Consider the following 21,965-nt stretch of genomic DNA (forward strand, 5'->3'; position numbering starts at 1 on the left):
CAATGATGGATAGGTATTTTTAAATGGTTTCTGGTATTACTAAATTCAGGGAAAAAAGACTACTATGTTTATAAGGCATACTTAATACTTGAAAACATGCCTGAACACTGATCCCATGGAGGTGGGTAAAGATGAGGAAAAAGTTCAGGACCCAGTACAACAAATATGCCTACAGAACCAAATATAAGTGGGTGGGTTGAACAGTCACTATGTCACATTACATCATTGGTTCTATTATAGTCCAGCCAGACTGTATCAGATGTTACAAAAATATTTATGATAATGGTCATTTGAAAGAAAAGTCAATATACTTAAAAAAAATTTTTTTTAAATAAACAGTCTCACTTTGTTGCCCAGGATGGAGTACAGTGGCATGATCATAGCTCACTGTAACTTGAACTACTGCACTCAAGTGGCCTCCCTAGTAGCTAAGACTACAGGAGTGTGCCACCATGCCCAGCAAAGTTTTTAAAATATTTTTTAGAGATAAGGTCTTGCCATGTTGGCCAGGCTGGTCTCATACTTCTGCCCTCAAATGATTTTCCCACCTCAGCCTCCCAATGTGCTGAGATTACAGGTGTGAGCCACTGTACCCAGCCCTAAAAATTCCTTTTAACTAACAGGTAGTATTTAGATCATGGACTTAAATATTATTAACTATTTTATCACTATTTAATAACCCTGTTCATTGCCAATAAACACAATCAATTGTGATGTTAGGCTTTTGATTTCTACAAAATATAAGAAAATTAAGTTTATGTATATAATATATTGAACCACATAAAGGATCCCTGGGACCAACACTGAGAAAACCAATGATCTAGTAGAAATCATGGAAAAGAACACAGAATGAGAGACTGTTCCTGTCTCTTTACCCATCCTCCCACCCTATTAAAATGACAAGATAAATTAGAAGGAAAAACATCAAGACAGAGGAGGATAAGGCATTTAGGTTCTAATCTTGGCTTCATCTTGACCTTGGAAAAGTCATTTAACTATTCTGTTTTAGACTTCCTGTAAGCAAAATGGCAATGTCTGCCGCCTTCCTTCTATCACTCACATGGAGATAACACAAAGTTATAATGACCCAGATGGAAACCACATTACAAATAAGTTTATGTTTCATTTAAGTTTTATGTTTCTATCTGAATACTCAAAACAACCCATAAATACTTGCCCTCCACCAGTATTAAAAAAGATTTACAAAGATTAATTCTATTATCTATGTAGCATTGCCCAAGTTTATTGTAATACTGCCTATATATAAATACAAGTGATTTTCACATACTGTAAATATTTAAGCAGATACTTAGTGTTGATCAATAACATCAACATTGAACTTGAGAGATAAAATTAAAGGATTTAATAATCATGCCAGTTAGTATATCACTTTCTTCCTTGTAACCCCATGTGATAAAACCTTATCCTATACCATCTGTGAACTGCAAGATATTTACTAATGTATCTGATCTGTCTCTGAGACACACACACAACACAAACACATACCTTCCAAGTGTTTTTTTTTCAAATGCTGGTTTAGTAGAATAACTAAAAGTTCACAATTTTACCCTTTTTATTTTATTTATTTATTTATTTTTTGAGATGGAGTCTCGCTCTGTCGCCCGGACTGGAGTGCAGTGGCCGGATCTCAGCTCACTGCAAGCTCCGCCTCCCAGGTTTGCGCCATTCTCCTGCCTCAGCCTCCCGAGTAGCTGGGACTACAGGCGCCCGCCACCTCGCCCAGCTAGTTTTTTGTATTTTTTTAATGGAGACGGGGTTTCACCATGTTAGCCAGGATGGTCTCGATCTCCTGACCTTGTGATCCGCCCGTCTCGGCCTCCCAAAGTGCTGGGATTACAGGCTTGAGCCACCGCACCCGGCCAATTTTACTCTTTAAAAAAATTAGGTCCAAATTAAAATTTTAAAACTTGCTAGAGGAAATTGAAGCACAATCTTTTATGAATGCAATAGTTAATAATTACCAAATAAATGTCCACTAAATCTTCACAGTTCAAAATCTAATTGTTCAATAGAAACTTGTGTAGCGCTAACTTAGGGTTAGGTATTAGAGATACAAAGGTGAATGTTAATGACAAAAATCATCATCATGAAAGATATTAACCTTACTGGATTTCCTTAAAACCTTACTGGATTTCCTTACTATCGCTGGATTGCGCAAGGAAAGTTTATAATCTCATTTTCTTTAGAACTGCCCAAAATATCTTATAGTAATATCTAGCACTATCAGATACCATTCCCTGCTTCTCATCCCATTTGCCACCTGTTAACTATGTCTCTATCAGTTAGAGACCTTTTTTTAGCTCCCTTCTCAAATTACACTTATTCTTTCTTCCTTTTTCTTTTTTTTCTTTTTTTGAGACGGAGTCTCCCTCTGTCTCCCGGGCTGGAGTGCAGTGGCCGGATCTCAGCTCACTGCAAGCTCCGCCTCCTGGGTTCACGCCATTCTCCTGCCTCAGCCTCCCGAGTAGCTGGGACTACAGGCGCCCGCCACCTCGCCCGGCTAGTTTTTTGTATTGTTTAGTAGAGACGGGGTTTCACGGTGTTAGCCAGGATGGTCTCGATCTCCTGACCTCGTGATCCACCCGTCTCGGCCTCCCAAAGTGCTGGGATTACAGGCTTGAGCCACCGCGCCCGGCCTCTTTCTTCCTTTTTCTATCTCTCCCTTTTTTCTTCCTTCTCCCTCTTCCGTTTAAACTTTGTAGCATTTCACTCTTCCTCTGTAATACCGATAATTCATTTATTTTACTAACATTTTATAGAGAAGTAACCTTCATTACATAGTGTTTCCATTTAATAATACAGCACATACTGCATTTTGAGGTATATCATAAAAGTTTAAAAAATGTTTTGTAAGAATTTTATAACTATTATACACTATTCTCTAGGTTTATTAATATATTTATATGATCCTTTTTTTTCTACTTCCACCTCATTTAATTGTTAAAATTTTCAAGAGTGCCCTGTATCCCTGTGCTTTTAAAATACTTTCCCCTCCTATATATACACTCTGTAACATGATTTCTGTCTTCTATATTCCACAGAAACTCTTCTAAGAATATCAATGACCTACTCCTATTCAAATTCAAAAATCATTCCTCAGTTCTGTTTCCTCTTGACCTTTCAATTACATCTATTGCCATCAATCTTGGGCGGTTTATTTTTATTTTTTAATCAGCTTCCTCACACTGAAATCTTAGTTCTTAAAATTTTCTAATACTGACTTACAAGGCATTAGGATTTTTCAGTTTTCTCACTATCTATCTGATCATTTGTCTTCTTAATTAACCTACTTCATGGGGGTAGTACCCCAATATTCAGTCATTATTCACCTATTTTTCTTTCTTTTTATGTGTCCAGTTAAAGGAGTGCATCGACTCATAAATTCTCAGTTACCATCTCTATGTAGACAACTTCTAAATAACCATTTTAATCTTAAAATCTTATTATTATTATTATTATTTTTATTTTTTTTGAGGCAGAGTCTCGCTCTGTCGCCCGGACTGGAGTGCAGTGGCCGGATCTCAGCTCACTGCAAGCTCCGCCTCCCGGGTTTAAGCCATTCTCCTGCCTCAGCCTCCCGAGTAGCTGGGACTACAGGCGCCCGCCACCTCGCCCGGCTAGTTTTTGTATTTTTAGTAGAGACGGGGTTACACCGTGTTAGCCAAGATGGTCTCGATCTCCTGACCTCGTGATCCACCCGTCTCGGCCTCCCAAAGTGCTGGGATTACAGGCTTGAGCCACCGCGCCCGGCCTATCTTACTATTTTTAATTGTCTTTAAAAATTTATTTAGTTATCTGTCAATATTCCATCAAAAAGTATCCATGATTAACTCATCTTTCTAATGTATATCAATATTTCTAAGTTTCTGGTTGTCACCCTCACCCTCACTTTTTTTTTTTGAGACAGAGTCTCACTTTGTCACCCAGGCTAGAGTGCAGTGGCGTGATCTCTGCTCACTGCAACCTCTGCCTCCCCGGTTCAAGCAATTTTCTTGCCTCAGCCTCCCGAGTAGCTGGGATTACAGGCGCTCACAACAAAGCCTGGCTAATTTTTTTGTATTTTTAGTATAGATGGGGTTTCACCATGTTGGTCAGGCTGGTCTCGAACTCCTGACCTCAGGTGATCCACCTGCCTCGGCCTCCTAAAGTGCTAGGATTACAGGCCTGAACCACCGTGCCCAGCCAACCTCTGACTATTTCTCAATTCCTTTGAATCTCATTCTTTTTTATTTTTTGACATGGAGTCTTGCTCTGTCGCCCAGGCTGGAGTGCAGTGGCGCGATCTCGGCTCACTGCAACCTCTGCCTCCCAGGTTCAAGCGATTCTCCTGCCTCAGACTCCCAACTAGCTGGGATTACAGGTGCGCACCACTGCACCTGGCTAATTTTTCTATTTTTAGTAGAGCAGAGTTCCACCATGTTGGCCAGGCTGGTCTCGAACTCCTGACCTCGTGATCCACGTCCCCTCAGTCTCCCAAAGTGCTGGGTTTATAGGCATGAGCCACCGCACCTGGCCTGAATCCCATTCTTTTAATAGATAACCACAAGTACAGATTTCTTCTCTGCATTTTCTCCCAGATTTGCCTCTCCCCATTTCCATATCCAAGATTACAGGGTATTTGAAAGCAACCCTCTTCTTATTCCTTTTTTTTTCTTTTATTGTGGTAGAATATACGTAACATAAAACTGACCATTTAAACCATTTTTAAGTGTACCATTCTGTGGTATTAAATACATTCACACTATTGTACAACCATTACCACTATCCATTTCTAGAACTGTTTCATCTTCCCAAACTGAAACTCTGTACCCATTAAACAATAACTCTCAATTTCTTTTTCCTTTTTTAAGCCCCTTCTAGTTCTATTTCTATTTTAATTAATCCTACATATTTGCTAAAATAATCTTCTGAAAACAAGATTTAATTGCCTTTCCCTCTTCAAACATTTGATATCATTCTTTATTATTTATCAGATCAAAAGCAATAGTCGGCCGGGCGCGGTGGCTCACGCCTGTAATCCCAGCACTTTGGGAGGCCGAGGCGGGCGGATCAGGAGGTCAGGAGATCGAGACCATCCTGGCTAACACAGTGAAACCCCGTCTCTACTGAAAAAAAAATACAAAAAATTAGTGGCGGGCGCCTGTAGTCCCAGCTACTGGGGAGGCTGAGGCAGGAGAATGGCGTGAACCTGGGAGGCGGAGCTTGTAGTGAGCCGAGATGGCGCCACTGCACTCCAGCCTCGGCGATATAGCGAGACTCCATCTCAAAAAAAAAAAAAAAAAAAATTAAAAGCAATAGTCATTCTTTGAACACAGTTTTTCAAAAAATATTGCTTGTAGCAGTATACTAATCTGATGAAAAAATCATTTCAGTCAGACATGCTTCTGAAACAAAAATCCTACATGAGACTATTAACAAAGAAATTACCAAACTGTGGTCAAAGTTCTAATAATACAATACTTGTGGGTATGGGTGTGGTGGCTCATGCCTGTAATCTCAGCATTTTGGGAGGCCGAGGCAGGAGAATCACTTGAGCCCAGGAGTTTGAGGCCAGCCTGGGCAATACAGCAAAACTCTGTCTCGACAAAAAATGAAATATTAGCTGGGCGTGGTGGCATGCACCTGTAGTCCTAGCTACTCAGGAGGCTGAGCAGGAGGACTTCTTGAGCCCAAGAATTCAGGGCTGCATTGAGCTATGATTGCACCACTGCACTCCAGTCTGAGCAAGAGTGAGACCCTGTCTATAAAAAACAAAACAAAAAAAGTACTTGGTATTTTTTTTTTTTGAGACCAAGTTTCGCTCTTGTTGCCCAGGCTGGAGCGCAATGGTGCAATCTCAGCATTGCAACCTCCGCCTCCCAGGTTCAAGTGAGTCTCCTGCCTCAGCCTCCCAACTGGTGGGATTACAGGCATGCGCCACCACACCCAGCTAATTTTGTATTTTTACTAGAGACAGGGTTTCACCATGTTGGTCAGGCTGGTCTCGAACTCCCAACCTCAGATGATCCACCCGCCTTGGCCTCCTAAAGTGCTGGGATTACAGGTGTGAGCCACCACACCCGGCCAAAAAAAGTACTTGCTGATACTACTGCAATTACTGCTATTTTCAGAAAAATGCCTCAATTGAATCTCTGTACTTTTAATTAACTAGAAAATATACTTCTAGATAACTGATTGACCTGTACTTAATCTAAATATCACTGATTTATTTCATTATATTTTTGAATTACAAACTAATGTTTGTAATTCAAATGTTTGGCCTGGTGCAGTGGCTCACTCTTGTAACCCCAGCACTTTTGGAGGCTGAAGTGGGCGGATCACTTGAGCCCAGGAGTTTGAGACTAGCCTGAGCAACACGGTGAAACCTTGTCTCTACAAAAAAAAATATAAAAATGAACCAGGCTTGGTGGTGCATGCCTGTAGTCCCAGCTACTAAGAGGCTGAGGTGGGAGGATCACTTGAGCCTGGGGAGGTCAAGACTGCAGAGGGCTGTGATCACACCACTGCATTCCAGCCTAGCTGACAGAGTGAGGCTCTGGCACTTAAAAAAATTATATATATATACACACACACACTTGATACATATATATGTGTGCATGTGTATATATATACACACACATATTTGATATATATAAACTAATGTGTAGTGCGGTCTTTAAAGCCAAACAATTCAACTCCACTATTAATCTTTATAAATTAAATAGCTCCATTTCATAAATTTGTCCAATGCTAGTTCCTTTTTCTATGCTTTCAAAGGTGTTATTCCTAAAAGGCAGTGTCCACACAGATCAAATCATCTGTATAGCACCCAGAAGAATGCAATGCCAGATTTATAAAGTTTTTAGATGATACTATAATGATGTAATCCCTAAGAAGGGGAGAAAAACTATAAATTCATTTGGCTATTTCAAGTAAGTCTCAAACATTCACTTGAATGAGTATTCTTTCTCTTTTTTTGAGACAGAGTCTTGCTCTGTTACCCAGGCTGGAGCGCCATGGTGTGATCTTGGCTCATTGCAAACTCCGCCTACTGGGTTCAAGCAATTCTTCTGCCCCAGCCTCCCAAGTAGCTGGGACTACAGGTGCTCACCACCATGCCTGGCTAATTTTTGTATTATTAGTAGAGACGGGGTCTCACCATATTGACCAGGCTGTTCTCGAACTCCTGACCTCATGATCTGCCCGCCTCGGCCTCCCAAAGTGCTAGGATTACAGGTGTGAGCCACCGTGCCCAGTCTTTTTTTTTTTTTTTTTTAAGACAGTTTTGTTCTTGTTGCCCAGGCTGGAGTACAATGGCGAGATCTTGGCTCACTGCAACCTCCGCCTCCCAGGTTCAAGTGATTCTCCTATGTCAGCCTCCCGAATAGCTAGGATTACAGGTGCATGCCAGCACGCCTGGCTAATTTTTGTATTTTTAGTAGAGACGGGGTTTCATCATATTGTTCAGGTTGGTCTCGAACTCCTGACCTCAGGTGATCCGTAAGCCTTGGCCTCACAAAGTGCTGCGATTATGGGCATGAGCTGCTGCACCTGGTCAATGAGTATTCTTTCATTGAAAGGAAGGAAGAAGAGGAAAGAGGAGGAAGAGAAGGAGATAAGGTGAGAGGAGAAGAGGAAAGAAGGAAGAAAGAAGGAAAGAAGGAAGAAGGGAGAAAGGGAGCATGAAAAAAAAGAAAAGGAAAAAGTATTTACAAACAGTTCATTGCTTCTAATTCCTTCTGGGGTCAACTCAGTAAACATCCTAAGTATAGCTTGTCTCAAACACTCAGATGGTGCATAAGGAAAATGTTGACTGCTAAAGCAATCAGAGACCAAACAAAACACAGTTAGATAAGCTATTATTGGCAATTAATTAAATTGCACTCAGAAGAAAACCTAGAGTACGCTAAAAAAAGAAATTCCTAATTTGCATCCTTCTGCTAATAATGTTTCTAAACACTAGATGGCAATGAACTAAAGGTTTAAATGAAAGTAAAAAGATTCTTTCATAAAAGTTGAGTTATGTACTATAGGTAGAGAAAGAAGATATAACTGCTTCACTTCAAAACATACCAACTTTTGACAGTAGTTTTTACCTGGGAAGAGGTCTGTACATCTCATAAATATCTCCCAATAGATTAATCCAAGAGCATACATGTCTACTTGTTTCAAAGCTGATTCACAGTCCCTCAAGTTCACAGCTCCTTCTAGCACTTCTGGTGCCATGTATCTGATAGTGCCAACCTGATAAATTAGAGTGATATTTTTTAGAGAGAGAATGTAGCATATTCTGAAGAACAGACATTAGACCAGAAGTTGTATGTACATCTTAGTCATGTCAATGTTATTTGACCCTAACCATGTCATTAAACCTTTCTATAACTTATTTTTTACCTATAAAATGCCCTTCCTGAATAACTAAACTGTGGTAAACCCATTTTAGTGAATACTATTAATCAATCAAAAAGAATGAGCTAGACTTTCCTATGCATATCAACATAAATAATCTGTAAGACACAGTGAAAAAATTGCAAAACAATATGTATACAATTTAATATATATTTTTTTAACTTAATATTTTTTAAAATTCACAAAAATACAGCTGGGTGGCCAGGTACGGTGGCTCATGCCTGTAATCTTAGCACTTTGGGAGGCCAAGGTGGGTGGATCACGAGGTCAGGAGATAGAGACCATCCTGGCTAACATGGTGAAACCCAGTCTCTGCTAAAAAAATATAAAAAATTAGCCAGGCGTGGTGGCGGGCACCTGTAGTCCCAGCTACTGGGGAGGCTGAGGCAGGAGAATGGTGTAAACCCGGGAGGCAGAGCTTGCAGTGAACCATGATCGCACCACTGCACTCTAGCCTGAGAGACAGAGACTCCGTCTCAAAAAAAAAAATACAGCTGAGTGTGGTGGCTCACACCCATAATTGCAGCACTTTGGGGGGCCGAGGAGGGTGGATCACCTGAGGTCAGGAGTTCAAGACTACCCTGACTAACATGGAGAAACCCCATAGCCACTAAAATACAAAAATTAGCCGGGCATGGTGGTACATGCCTGTAATCCCAGCTACTCAGGAGGCTGAGGCAGGAGAATTGCTTCAACCTGGGAGGCAGAGGTTGCGGTGGGCTGAGATGGCACCACTGCACTCCAGCCTGGGCAACAAAAGTGAAACTCCATCTTAAAATAAATAAATAAATAAAATCACAAAAATACATATATGTTGTGTACAGACAAGTATATATGAATGCAGAGAACAAAGTTGGGAAGGCTATGTTCCACACTGTAATGGTGATTACAGAAGGTGGACTGTTAGTTATCTTAAATTTGGTAACTTTACCCTTGCCTCAAAAATCAGTTCCTACAAATTTGTTCCTAACGCTTGTAAAAATGACTTGGAATGGCAGTGAGTTCCAAAATAAACTAATGAACTTTACAAAGGCCTTTATGAGATGTATTTTATATTTCCTAATTTTGTAATTCCTAGTATTCTATAACTGGCAGTATATGAGGATAATTGTCCTGAGTCTCACTCTGTCACCCAGGATGGAGTGCAGTGGCACAATCTCGGCTCACTGCAACCTCCGCCTCCTAGGTTCAAGCAATTCTCTTGCCTCAGCCTCCCGAGTAGCTCGGATTACAGGTGCGTGCCACTGCATCCGGTTAATTTTTGTATTTTTAGTAGAGACAGGGTTTCACCATGTTGGCCAGGCTGGTCTCGAACTCCTGACCTCAGGTGATCCACCCACTTTGGCCTACCAAGTGCTGGGATTACAGGCGTTAGCCGCCACGCCCGGCCAGTAGATGTTTGAATTAAATTCATTATCATTTCAAAGTACATCAGTGTGATACCTTTTGTATGCACTCACCTCGCTTATGGCTGCATTATCTTCCTCCCCTGGGCGCACCAGTCTATTTCCAGTCAGTCTCATGGACAATCCAAAGTCACTAATAACACAGTTTCCATCATTTTTCACTAGGACATTTCTGCTGTTTAAATCTCGATGGGAAATTGCAGGTTTATAATGATCTGTTTGGATAATTTCAAATATTTATCAATGAGTAAAAGGGACTACTGAACATGAAATGAACATACATAAATATAGAAGTAGTGTTATTTTTCTGTCCATTAATTTTCTAATAACAAAAAAAGACAAATCAAAATTTCAACTCACACTCATCACTATTTTCTAATATATTTTATAACTCCTGTTGCATGTATAGTTAATTACACATTTAAACTAACAAACATGCTGCCGCTTCAGATTCTAACACGCACTTGTTTTTTTTTTTTCTTCATTTATGGTATAGGGCTGTAAAAGGAGGCAATATAGAAAGGAATATTTGGTATAAACACCAAAAAAAAAAAAAAAAGAAGAAGTCTGCTTGTCTAAAATAAGTATCAGTGAAAAACTAATGGAGCTCCAAAATTTTAATATAAATCTTCAACTGCTCTCCTATGGCTTAACAGATCAAATCTGTGACAGCACATTCCAATTCTGCCCTGAGGTTTAGCCATATCTCTAAGCCCACCTCAGCTTTTCAAATCTAACCAGAAATAGTTTTACAATGGTTTGGAGAAACAAGTGAAGGAAGTGGTATCTCTCACCAAGATATGAAAACTTGTTTTTCTGATTTTATAGAAGCAAAGTAGTGTTATGCTCCTTCTATTGCTTTTTTATCCTTATCACAGGACTACAGATTCCATGAAGGCAGAAAGAGAACATCTTTTACCTGACTTTAAAAGGTTTGGCACAGAGTAGACCCACAGTAAATGCTTGCTGACTGAAAGAATGAATCTAACCTAAGCCTCTCACCAAATATAATTACATTATATTTTTCTTTTATGTAAGGAAATCTTATATAAACCTTATATTAAATAAAACCATAGCTCTGGAACTGAAAAAAAATTCTATAGCACAATTTCTGAAATTTAAAATACCTGCCTAGGTATAGAGAAAAACAGAGCAATAAGAACAAAGTCAATACATTTACTGAGGATTTGTATTTTGGCACAAATAGACTCAGTATTGAGACGTATTACTCTCATTAATGAGCATTCAAATGCAATTTCACCAATAATGCAACTATAAATAATAATAATCCTTGATATAAAAAAATTAAGCAACAGTACAATCTGAAGAAAAAATAGGAATTACCAAGTTTCTTCACCTCAGAGTTGATTTCTTTCTCATTTCCTCCCTTACTCACTTCCTATTCTCCAGTCTTCCAAAGCTTGTATTACCTTGGCTCCTACTCAGTTCCTGCAAGAGCTGCATTTCTTACTCTGGATAAAGCCACAACATAAGTATATGTCGTACAATCTTGAACTAATATTTATATAGGAAAACTCATGGAAACACTGGGATATATTCATATAATAATACCAAATTAATGGGTAGAACTATAGACTGCCCTTTTGAGACAAGTTTTCCCTTTCAAACTCCCCTCTGTACTCATTTTAATTTTCTTTATTTGGGTGTGGAAGGAGGGTAGAACATACAAAAATTCTGCCCTGGGCAGAATACTGCAGTAGGCAAATATCTCAAAGGAAAGCACAACAAGATATTAGTTATATATATATTTTTAAAACCCAAACAAAAATAGTCAATCTATGGATATTTATACACACATATTGCCAGTGCTATCCACCTGCCCTCCCAATGACATGAAAGACTATATACAAACTACTTAACAGTAATTTTCTGGTGAAGTCTGAGTTGTCTGTATCTATTTTTTGGTCTGCTATTTCATTGGTAATAAGCATGCATTGCTATTATAATATGGAAAAAATTCATAGGGAGATCTTATTACAAATAAATAAATAGGTTCAATTCTTCCTTATTCTGAAGCAACAAACAGCTGAATAAGTAATAACAGTGTAATTCCTTACTACCAAATTTCTACCCTAATTAACAAAGTTATATCTGAAGATGCTGGGAAGGACAGAATTCAGTGAAAGAGCATTTCAAGTAAAAATAGTATAATATAGGCATATAGATGATCTTTCACTTACAGATGGTTTGATTTATGATTTCTCAACTTTACATCGGTGTGAAAGCAGTAAACAATCAGTAGAAAGCATACTTCATTCCTTTTTCTCACTTTCAGAACAGTATTCAATAAATCACATGAGATATTCAATCTATTATAAAGTAGACTTTGTACTGGATGATTTGGCCAACTGTAGGCTAATTAAGTGTTCTGAGTATATTTAAAATAGTTTAGGCTAAGTTATGATGTTCAGTAGGTTAAACGTATTAAATTCATTTTCAATTTACAATATTTCTAACTCATCTTTTTTTTTTCTTTCATTTTTTTAAAACAGGGTCTCACTCTGTTGCTCAGGCTGGAGTACAGTGGCAAGATCTTGGCTCACTGCAGCCTTGACCTCCTGGGCTCAGGCAATCCTCCTACCTCAGCCTCCTAAATAGCTGGGACTACAGGTGCATGCCACCACAGCCAGTTAATTTTTTTATTTTTGTAGAGACGGGGTCTCACTATGTTGCCAAGGCTAGTCTCAAACTTCTGAGCTCAGGAGTTTGATTCTCCTGCCTCGGCCTCCTAAAGTGCTTGGGATTACAGAGATGAACTACCATGCCCAGCCAATTTATAATCAGTTCATTGGGATGTAATCCCATTGTAAGTCAAGAAACATCTGTACTTGGGAATTTTATTTAATTTCTTTCTTTCTTTCTTTCCTTCTTTCCTTCTTCTTTCTTTCTTTCTCTTTCTTTCTTTTCTTTCTTTCTTTCTTCTTTCTTTCTTTCTTTCTTTCTTTCTTTCTGTCTCTCTCTCTCTCTCTCTTTCTTTCTGTCTCTCTCTCTCTCTCTCCCTCCCTCCCTCCCTCTCTCTCCCTCCCTCCCTCCCTCCCTCCCCCCCCCTTTCTTTTCTTTCCTTCCTTTCCTTCCTTTCTTTCTCTCTTTCTCTCTTTCTTTCTTTCTTTCGATGGAGTCTCGCTCCATCGCCCAGGCTGGAGTGCAGTGGCAGCAATCTCAGCTCACTGCAACCTCTGCCTTCCGGATTCAAGCGATTCTCCTGCCTCAGCCTCCCGAGTAGTTGGAACTACAGGCACGTGCCACCATGCCCAGTTAATTTTTTGGTATTTTTAGTAGAGGTGGGGTTTGACCATGTTGGCCAGAATGGTCTCGATTTCTTGACCTCATGATCCACCCACCTCGACCTCCCAAAGTGCTGGGATTACAGGCGTGAGCCTTGGCGCCTGGCCAGGGAATATCTTTTAAATAATCAGGTAAAAAACATAAATTCTGGGCAGGCACCGTGGCTCACGCCTGTAATCCCAGCTCTTTTGGAGGCTGAGGCAGATGGATCACCTAGGGTCAGGAGTTTGAGACCACCCTGGCCAACATGGTGAAACCTTGTCTCTACTAAAAATACAAAAAATTAGCCCAGCATGATGGTGGGCGTCTGTAATCCCAGCTACTTGGGAGGCTGAGGCAGGAGAATCACTTGAACCCAGGAGGCGGAAGTTGCAGTGAGCTGAGATTATGCCATTACACTACAGCTTGGACAACAGAATGAGACTCTGTCTCCAAAAAAAAAAAAAAAAAAAAATCCCATAAATTCAAATAGCTACTATATTTACATGCAATAGCAACATCTATGTACTCAGTTTTTAAAAGGTGACTATTACCCTTATTTAGTGGTAACATTAGCTAATGTTTCAGAGTAACTTCTGTTTAAATAAAACTTATATCTGATGGCAATCATTCTTTTCAGCCTACATTTGACTTGAAACCTTGCTAAATTATGCAAGCCTTAAAAAGGGAGATTAGGATGGTATTTTAAGTTCTGTGCTAAGCCAACATTTTAAAGGCAGTATAATATTTAAGAGCTAAGTGGACACAGTCCAGTGGTTAATGTGCTAAAGCACTACAGTAAATGCATCAAGTTGCTGACACAGGCAATACTTTGGACAATTCTGTATTTAGGAGAAGCAAGATGTCAAGATAAATGAACTGATAAATTATTCAGGATAAATTATTTATACATGAAGTATCAGCTAGAAAAGATGATCCACGCTAATATACAATGGAACAAAGATCTAAGAAACTGATATATTCAAGTTCTCTTCACTAAAGATGTCAGAGAGATTAAAAAAATAATGTCAAGGCTATAATATGACAAGAAAATGCAGCAAGGGATGAGGGTAGAAGAAAGCACAAAGACAGAATTATAGCAAAGTTAACTTAGGGGTGTCTATGAGGTGAGGTGTATATTGAAACAAACTGAGAAAGCAAATGTATTAAAGAGATGCTCCAGGCTGGGCGTGGTGGCTCACACCTGTAATCCCAGCACTTTGGGAGGCTAAGGCGGGCAGATCACCTGAGATGGGGAGTTCAAGATCAGCCTGACCAACATGGAGAAACCCCATCTCCACTAAAAATACAAAATTAGCTGGGCGTGGTGGCGCATGCCTGTAATCCCAGCTACTCAGGAGGCTGAGGCAGGAGAATTGCTTGAACCCGGGAGGCTAAGGTTGCAGTGAGCTGAGATAGTACCATTGCACTTCAGCCTGAGCAGCAAGAGCTAAACTCCGTCTCAAAAAAAAAAAGATGCTCTGAACAACTAGCAAAAATATGCATGAAAGGTGAGGAAGACCACAGTTATAACAAGGAATATAACTACATAGCTCTGAAACATGAGCAAAGACTAAACCCCACAATGTATTCTTCTCTTCCTACCTAGTAACAGAACCCAATATTATTTGAGGCAGCAATGCAAGCAGGAAACAACAACAACAACTATATTCCCAGCCTCTTTTGGAACTAAGTGTGGACTAGGTTCTGGGAAACAAACAAGCATAGGAACGGGACTTCTGGAGACAGAAAGGGACAATTCCTTTTACCTTCCCTTACTTTTCCCTGCTGACTGGCATGATGGACAATGAGGTGACTTTGAAACGAAAGCCAGCCAGGCACAGTGGCTCATGTCGGTAATCCTAGCACTTTGGGAGGCGGAGGTAGGCGGATCACCTGAGGTCAGGAGATCGAGATCATCTTGGCCAACATGGTGAAACCCCATCTCTACTAAAATTACAAAAAGTAGCTGGGCGCATGCCTGTAATACTTGGGAGGATGAGGCAGGAGAATTGCTTGAACCAGGGAGGCAGAGGATGCAGTAAGCTGAGATTGTGCCATTGTACTCTAGCCTGGGGAACAGAGCGAGACTTGTCTCAAAAAAACAAACAACAACAACAAAACTCATGTACCTAATAATATACACTACTATGTATGCACAAAAATTAAAAATTAAAAACAATTAATGATGCACTGTAGTTCACTTAAACAAAATAAATACAAGGAAAATATAGCCTAGCTAAGAGATTCTTAACCTAAGGTCCATAAATGGGCTTTAAAAAGTCTGAAAATGCCCTAGAATCAAAAGAACATTTTTTTTCTTTTATTTATTTACTTATTTTTCTTTTTTGAGATGGAGTTTCGCTCTTGTTGATTCTCCTGCCTCAGCCTCCCGAGCAGCTGGGATTACAGGCACCTGCCACCATGCCCAGCCAATTTTTTTGTATTTTTAGTAGAGATGGGGTTTCACCATGTTGGCCAGACTGTTCTCCAACTCCTGACCTCAGGTGATCCACCCGCCTTGGCTTCCCAAAGTGTTGGGATTACAGGCGTGAGCCACTGTGCCTATCCTTATTTATTTTTCAGACATCATCTTGCTCTGTTGCCCAGGCTGGAGTGCAGTGGCAAGATATTGGCTCACTGTAATTTCCGCCTCCCAGGCTCAAACAATCTTCTCACCTTACCCTCCTGAGGTGCGCACTACTATGCCTGGCTAAATTTTTTATACTTTTTGTAGAGACAGGGTTTCACCACATTGGTCTTGAACCCTTGGGCTCTCTGCCTGTCTCAGCCTCCCAAAGTGTTGGGATTTCAGGTGTGAGCCATGTGGTACCTGGCCTCTTTTATTTTAAACTCAGGGGTACATGTGCAAGTTTGTTATCTGGATTTATAGTACGATGCTGAAGTCTGAGGTACAAATGATCCTGTTACTCAGGTAATGAGCATAGTACCCAACAGTTAGTTTTTTTTTTTTTTTTTTTTGAGACAGAGTTTCGCTCTGCCACCCAGGCTGGAGTGCAGTGACCGGATCTCAGCTCACTGCAAGCTCCGCCTCCCGGGTTCACGCCATTCTCCTGCCTCAGCCTCCCGAGTAGCTGGGACTACAGGTGCCCGCCACGTCGCCCGGCTAGTTTTTTGTATTTTTAGTAGAGACGGGGTTTCACCATGTTAGCCAGGATGGTCTCGATCTCCTGACCTCGAGATCCGCCCGTCTCGGCCTCCCAAAGTGCTGGGATTACAGGCTTGAGCCACCGTGCCCGGCCAACAGTTAGTTTTTTAGCCCTTGCCCTTCTCCCTCTCTCCCCACTCTAGTAGTCCCTAGTTTCTACTGCTGTCATCTTCATGTCCATGAGTACCCGATGTTTACGTCCCACTTATAAAGTGAGAAAATGTGGTATTTGGTTTTCTGTTCCTGCTTAGCATAACCTACTCTGGCTCCATCCATGTTGCTGCAAAGGACATGATTTCATTCTTTTTTATGGCTGTGTAGTATTTGATGGTGTATGTGTAACACATTTTCTTTTTCTTTTTGAGATGGAATTTCGCTCTTGTTGCCCAGGCTGGAGTGCAATGGCACAATCTCAGCTCACTGCAACCTCCGCCTCCTGGGTTCAAGAGATTCTCCTGCCTCAGCCTCCCGAGTAGCTGAGATTACAGGCATGCACCACCACGCCCAGCTAATTTTGTATTTTTAGTAGAGATGGGGTTTCTCCATGTTGGCTTAGGCTGGTCTTGAACTCCTGACCTCGGGTGATCCGCCCACCTCAGCCTCCCAAAGTGCTGGGATTACAGGCGTAATCCACTGCGCCCGGCCATGTAACACATTTTGTATATCCAGTCCACTGCTGATGGGCAACTAGGTTGATTCCATATCTTTGCTATTGTGGATAGTGCTGTAAAAAACAGAAGGCCTGTGTCTTTCTGGTAGAATTATTTGTTTCCTTTTGGATATATACCCAGTAATAGGATTGATGGGTCAAATGGTAGTTCTGTTTAAAGTTATTTGAGAAATCTCCAAACTACTTTCCACAGTGGCTGAACTAATTTATACTCCCACCAATAACGTATAAGTGTTCCCCTTTCTCCACAGTCTCAAAAGCATCTGTTGTTTTTTGACTTTTCATTAACAGCCATTCTAACTGGTGTAAGATAGTATATCATTGTGGTTTTGATTTGCATTTCTCTGATGATTAGTGATATGGAGCATTTTTTCATACATTTGTTGGCCACTTATATGTTGTCTTCTGGCAAGTGTCTATTCATGTCATTTGCCCACTTTTCAATGTGGCTGTTTTTTGCTTGTTCAATTGTTTAAGTTCCTTATACATTCTGGGTATTAGACCTTTGTTGGATGTGCAGTTCGCAAATTTTTCTCTCATTTGTAGGTTGTTTACTCCGTGGATAGTTTCTTTTGAAAAGAACATTTTCTAAGTATGCTCGCATGTATATGTTGGAGGAAGAATGTTCAGAGTATGAACAGGAATTCATTTTTCTTTTATTTTGAGACAGTGTCTCACTCTGTCACCAGGCTGAAGTGCAGTGGCATGATCATAGCTCATTGCAATCTAGAATTCCTGGGCTCCAGTGATCCTTCCACCTCAGCCTCCTGAGAAGCTGGGACCACAGGTGTGTGCCACCACCTCCAGCTGATTAAAAATTCTTTTTGTAGAGATGGGGGTCTGACTATGTTGTCTAGGCTGGTTTTGAACTCTTGGGCTCAAGCAGTCCTCCTGCCTAGGCCTCCCAAAGTGTTGGGATTATAGATATGAGTCACTGCACCCAACTCAGAAATTATTGATGGACAAGAATTAAATTTTTTTTTTTTTTTGAGAGGGAGTCTCGCTCTATCACCCAGGCTGGAGTGCAGTGGTGTGATCTCAGCTCACTGCAACCTTTGCCTCCCAGGTTCAAACGATTCTCCTGCCTCAGCCTCCTCAGTAGCTGGGAATACAGGAGCGCGCCATCATGCCTGGCTAATTTTTGTACTTTTAGTAGAGACGGGGTTTCACCATGTTGGTCAAGTTGGTCTCGAACTCCTGACCTCATGATCCGCCTGCCTCGGCCTCCCAAAGTTTTGGTATTACAAGCATGAGCCACCATGCCCAGCCAAGAATTAAATTCTTAATGGCCCCTATAAGTCTTGAAGTTCTTTTTCTTTCATTTTTTTTGTTTTTTGAGACAGGATCTCACTCTGTCACTCAGTCTGGAGTGCAGTGGGATGAACACAGCTCACTACAACCTAGACGTCCTGGACTCAAAGCAATCCTCCCACCTCAGTCACCTAAGTAGCTCAGATTATGTGTGCATGCCACCACATCTGGCTAACTTTTCTACATTTTGTAGAAAAGTTGCCCACTACGTTGCCCATGCTGGTCTCAAACTCCTGTGCTCAAGCGATCCCTGAGATCACTTGAACACTCCAAGTGTTGGATTACAGCCATGAGTCACCATGCCAGCCAAAGTTCTTTCTCTTATTCTTCCTGTTATATTTCTTTTCTTTTTTTCTTTAAAATTATTTGTTTCTCATCACAAAGTTTAGGGAATGGAATGCAATGCCTGTAATCCCTTGGGTGCATATATTCCTAGCCTATACATCCATAAATACCCTGTACAACACCAGGCTCATACTGTTCCCAGAAGCATTTTCTCACATCCTAACAGCTGCAGAGTACAGTATATGACGAGGTAGGAAGTATAAACAGATTCCCCATTCACAAGGTAGGGCACCTCTTTAATTAGTGTTCCTATTCACATTTGCTATTTTTTTGTTTTGTTTTGTTCTTGTTTTTTCTGAGACAGAGTCTAGCTGTCAGCCAGGCTAGAATACAGTGGTGTGATTTCAGCTAACTAGAACCTTCACCTCCCAGGCTTAAACAAGCCTCCCAGCTGTCTCCCAAGTAACTGGGACTACAGGTGCATGCCACTACGTCCAGCTAATGTTTGTATTTTTTGTAAAGACAGGGTTTCACCATGTTACCCGGGCTGGTCTCAAACTCCTGAGCTCAAGCGATCCACCTGCCTTGGTCTCCCAAAGTGTTAGGGTTATAGGCATGAATCATCGCGCCTGGGCTGCTAACATTCCAACTGAAGTAGCTGGTTGTTTTTACTAATGATTTGATGAAACTCTCTTGCAAACAAGTACATTGTAAGACAAATTATGCCTGCACAACTCTTAGAGTTGTTTAAAGTAACCTAATAGAAAGACAGTGACTAAGATTCATTTCTTATCTCCAGCTTTGTAAGTCCCAGGCTGCCTATGGCACCTGGACTGCTGCCCCTGGGTCTCCTACATCCCCATGGCAACAATGGAAGAAGGGCAGGCCAAGACAAGCATGAGGAATAAACAGTCTTTACTGGACTCAGACTAGGAGTCTGTGGGCCTTGAGGACCTTCATGTATTTGTCAATGTTCTTTTCAGCCTTTTCCCATAGCCTCATGAGCTGTTTTTCTTCTGGTAATAGACCTTTCTCTTCTCCTCCATGATGGCTGTCATTGTCTGGTATTTCCAGTCAACCTTGTAAGCCCAGTGCCCCAGGTAGGGCAAACTTCCTTCGAGGCTTCGGACATATGACCCTGAGGGTGGCAGAAACCGCCATCTGCTTTTTCTTGTCATACGGCAGTGGGATTCCATCAAACTCCTTGAAGTGATCCAGGGAAGTCTAGCCTTGCTTGGTGTTGTGGGGCAGCCTACTGCAGGTGGTCTGCCAAAAGATATGGCTGGGGACCCATAAATGGTAGGGTCCTTGGGAAAGGTTGGTGTTTGTCTGCTTGCAGAGGAAGGCTAGGTATTTTAACTTGTTTCTGTAGAAACTGCCAGAAATGGTGATGTCCTCTCAGCACATGACCACTACTTTCTCTGCTGGGTCATGACAGCCTCCAGGTAGCCCAGCAGTTGGACTCAGCTATCAAGCACCAGGACTGGCCCTCTGCCATCTTGGCAGCTGCGTGGGAAAGCTCTTTCTGTTACATCCCAAATGCATTACATGCCGAATCTTTCAAACAACTAGCTAATAATAAATCTCGGATAATATAAATTATACTTTTATACTTTGAAGATATAATTAAAATTTCCTGTTGTGAATTCTGAACCCATATGAGTGTCAATTTCATCTACTGACTCTCTTACCTCCTCGTGGTAATTCTGTGTGAAGATAAGCCAGTCCTCTAGTAACAGAATGAGCAAGACGGCAAGAGCTTACCCAGTCACTTGTGTGGAGACTTAAATACTTGCATAAAGATCCCTATATAGAGGAAAAAATGCAAAAAAAAAAAAAAAAAAAGGTAGAATTAACTTACTTTAACATGAAGAGGTAAGTTAGCATCCTTATAAAGAATTTGCAAATAGGTTAGGATTCCATGAAGATCTAATGAACTACTACATTTCAGAATCTTGAAAGAGTTAGGATGACATTTCTGTGTGTAGAGAGGAGAGGAAGGGAAGGTAAAGGGAATTTAAACATTAATTTTTATGGCTCCAATATTAAAAATTATGAATGATTATTTCCTTTGAAACAATTATTTGATCAAATTAAGATAGAAAAGTGTATCACTCACCAGTACGAATATAAATTATATTGTTATGGTTCATAAGTAGAAAATAAAAGGCTTTTGTAAATATATTCATGTATGTACTGGTGCTACTCAAAAAGGGCTTATCTACAAACTATTACCAGTTGCTGATGAGAAAAGTTTGCATCAGAATGAATGTTAATCAAAGTACTGCTTCTTTCATGGAAAAACTTGTTGTCAAAAAATTTAATAAAAAGGAGAAAAACAGAAAGAAAGAGGAGACAGCAAAACAAACAGTATAATTAGTTGATTCACATTCTGGCGTGAGATCCTTATTTCACTGCAGACATGAATAATCCAGTTTGTGAGTCAGCAATGCTCTATCTGTAATACAGTGGTCCTCTCTGAAGTCTGATTAACAACTAATATAAATGTCAGTTTATCTTTTTTTATTTTTTGAGATGGCGTCTTGCTCTGTCGCCCAGGCTGGAGTGCAGTGGTACAACCTTGGCTCACTGCAACCTCCGCCTCCCGGGTTCAAGCAATTCTCGTGCCTCAGCCTCCCAAGTAGCTGGAATTACAGATGTGCGCCATCACACCCCCGACTAATTTTTGTATTTTTAGTAGAGACGGAGTTTTGCCATGTTGGCGAGGCTGGTCCTGAACTCCGGGCCTCAAGTGATCCACTGCACGTGACCTCAGTTTATTTTTTATGAAGAACTTACATTGGGATAATACTCCATCACAAGCAAATATTCCATGCGTCCATCTGCAGTGACTCTCTCATCTCCAACTATAAAGCGGGCAATGTTGTCATGTTCCATCAAAGGCACTCTGTAAATGTTCTTTTCATTGATAAAATTCTGGCGGTTTGCAAATGAAAACACTTTTACAGCAACTGGACGCTCATCCAAGGAGCCTTTATATACTGCTCCATATCGACCTCGGCCAATCAGCTGTGTTTTAAAGAAAGCAAGGTATTAATACCACAATTGAACAATCAAATTTACTAAATAATAAAGAACAATTTTTTTTTTCTTTTTTTTTTTTTGAGACGGAGTCTTGCTCTGTCGCCCAGGAGTACAGTGGCACGATCTCGGCTCACTGCAAGCTCTGCCTCCCGGATTCACGCCATTCTCCTGCCTCAGCCTCCCGAGTAACTGGGACTACAGGTGCCTGCCACCACGCCCGGCTAATGTTTTGTATTTTTAGTAGAGATGGGGTTTTGCTGTGTTAGCCAGGATGGTCTCGATCTCCTGACCTCATGATCCACCTGCCTAGGCCTTCCAAAGTGCTGGGATTACAGGCATGAGCCACCGTGCCCGGCCAATAAAGTACATATTTAAACAGAATGCC

The 21,965-nt window shown here is 40.8% G+C and overlaps 1 protein-coding gene across 2 annotated transcripts in view; it reads right to left on the bottom strand.

The window, feature by feature from the left end:
- Nucleotides 1-21,965, bottom strand: part of BMPR2 (bone morphogenetic protein receptor type 2) — a 210,406-nt gene that overhangs the window by 28,226 nt on the left and 160,215 nt on the right. For both annotated transcript variants that reach the window (XM_033230678.1, XM_033230679.1), the window contains exons 6-9: nt 21,335-21,565; nt 20,227-20,341; nt 9,870-10,030; nt 8,097-8,244 (exon numbers count right to left, since the gene is read on the bottom strand). In XM_033230678.1, the coding sequence (XP_033086569.1) occupies nt 8,097-8,244; nt 9,870-10,030; nt 20,227-20,341; nt 21,335-21,565 (655 nt within the window). The remainder of the gene's footprint in view (nt 1-8,096; nt 8,245-9,869; nt 10,031-20,226; nt 20,342-21,334; nt 21,566-21,965) is intronic.

The sequence above is a fragment of the Trachypithecus francoisi genome, unplaced genomic scaffold (genome assembly GCF_009764315.1).
Source record: "Trachypithecus francoisi isolate TF-2019V2 unplaced genomic scaffold, Tfra_2.0 Lachesis_group13, whole genome shotgun sequence".
In the NCBI taxonomy this organism is placed as follows: Eukaryota; Metazoa; Chordata; class Mammalia; order Primates; family Cercopithecidae; genus Trachypithecus; species Trachypithecus francoisi.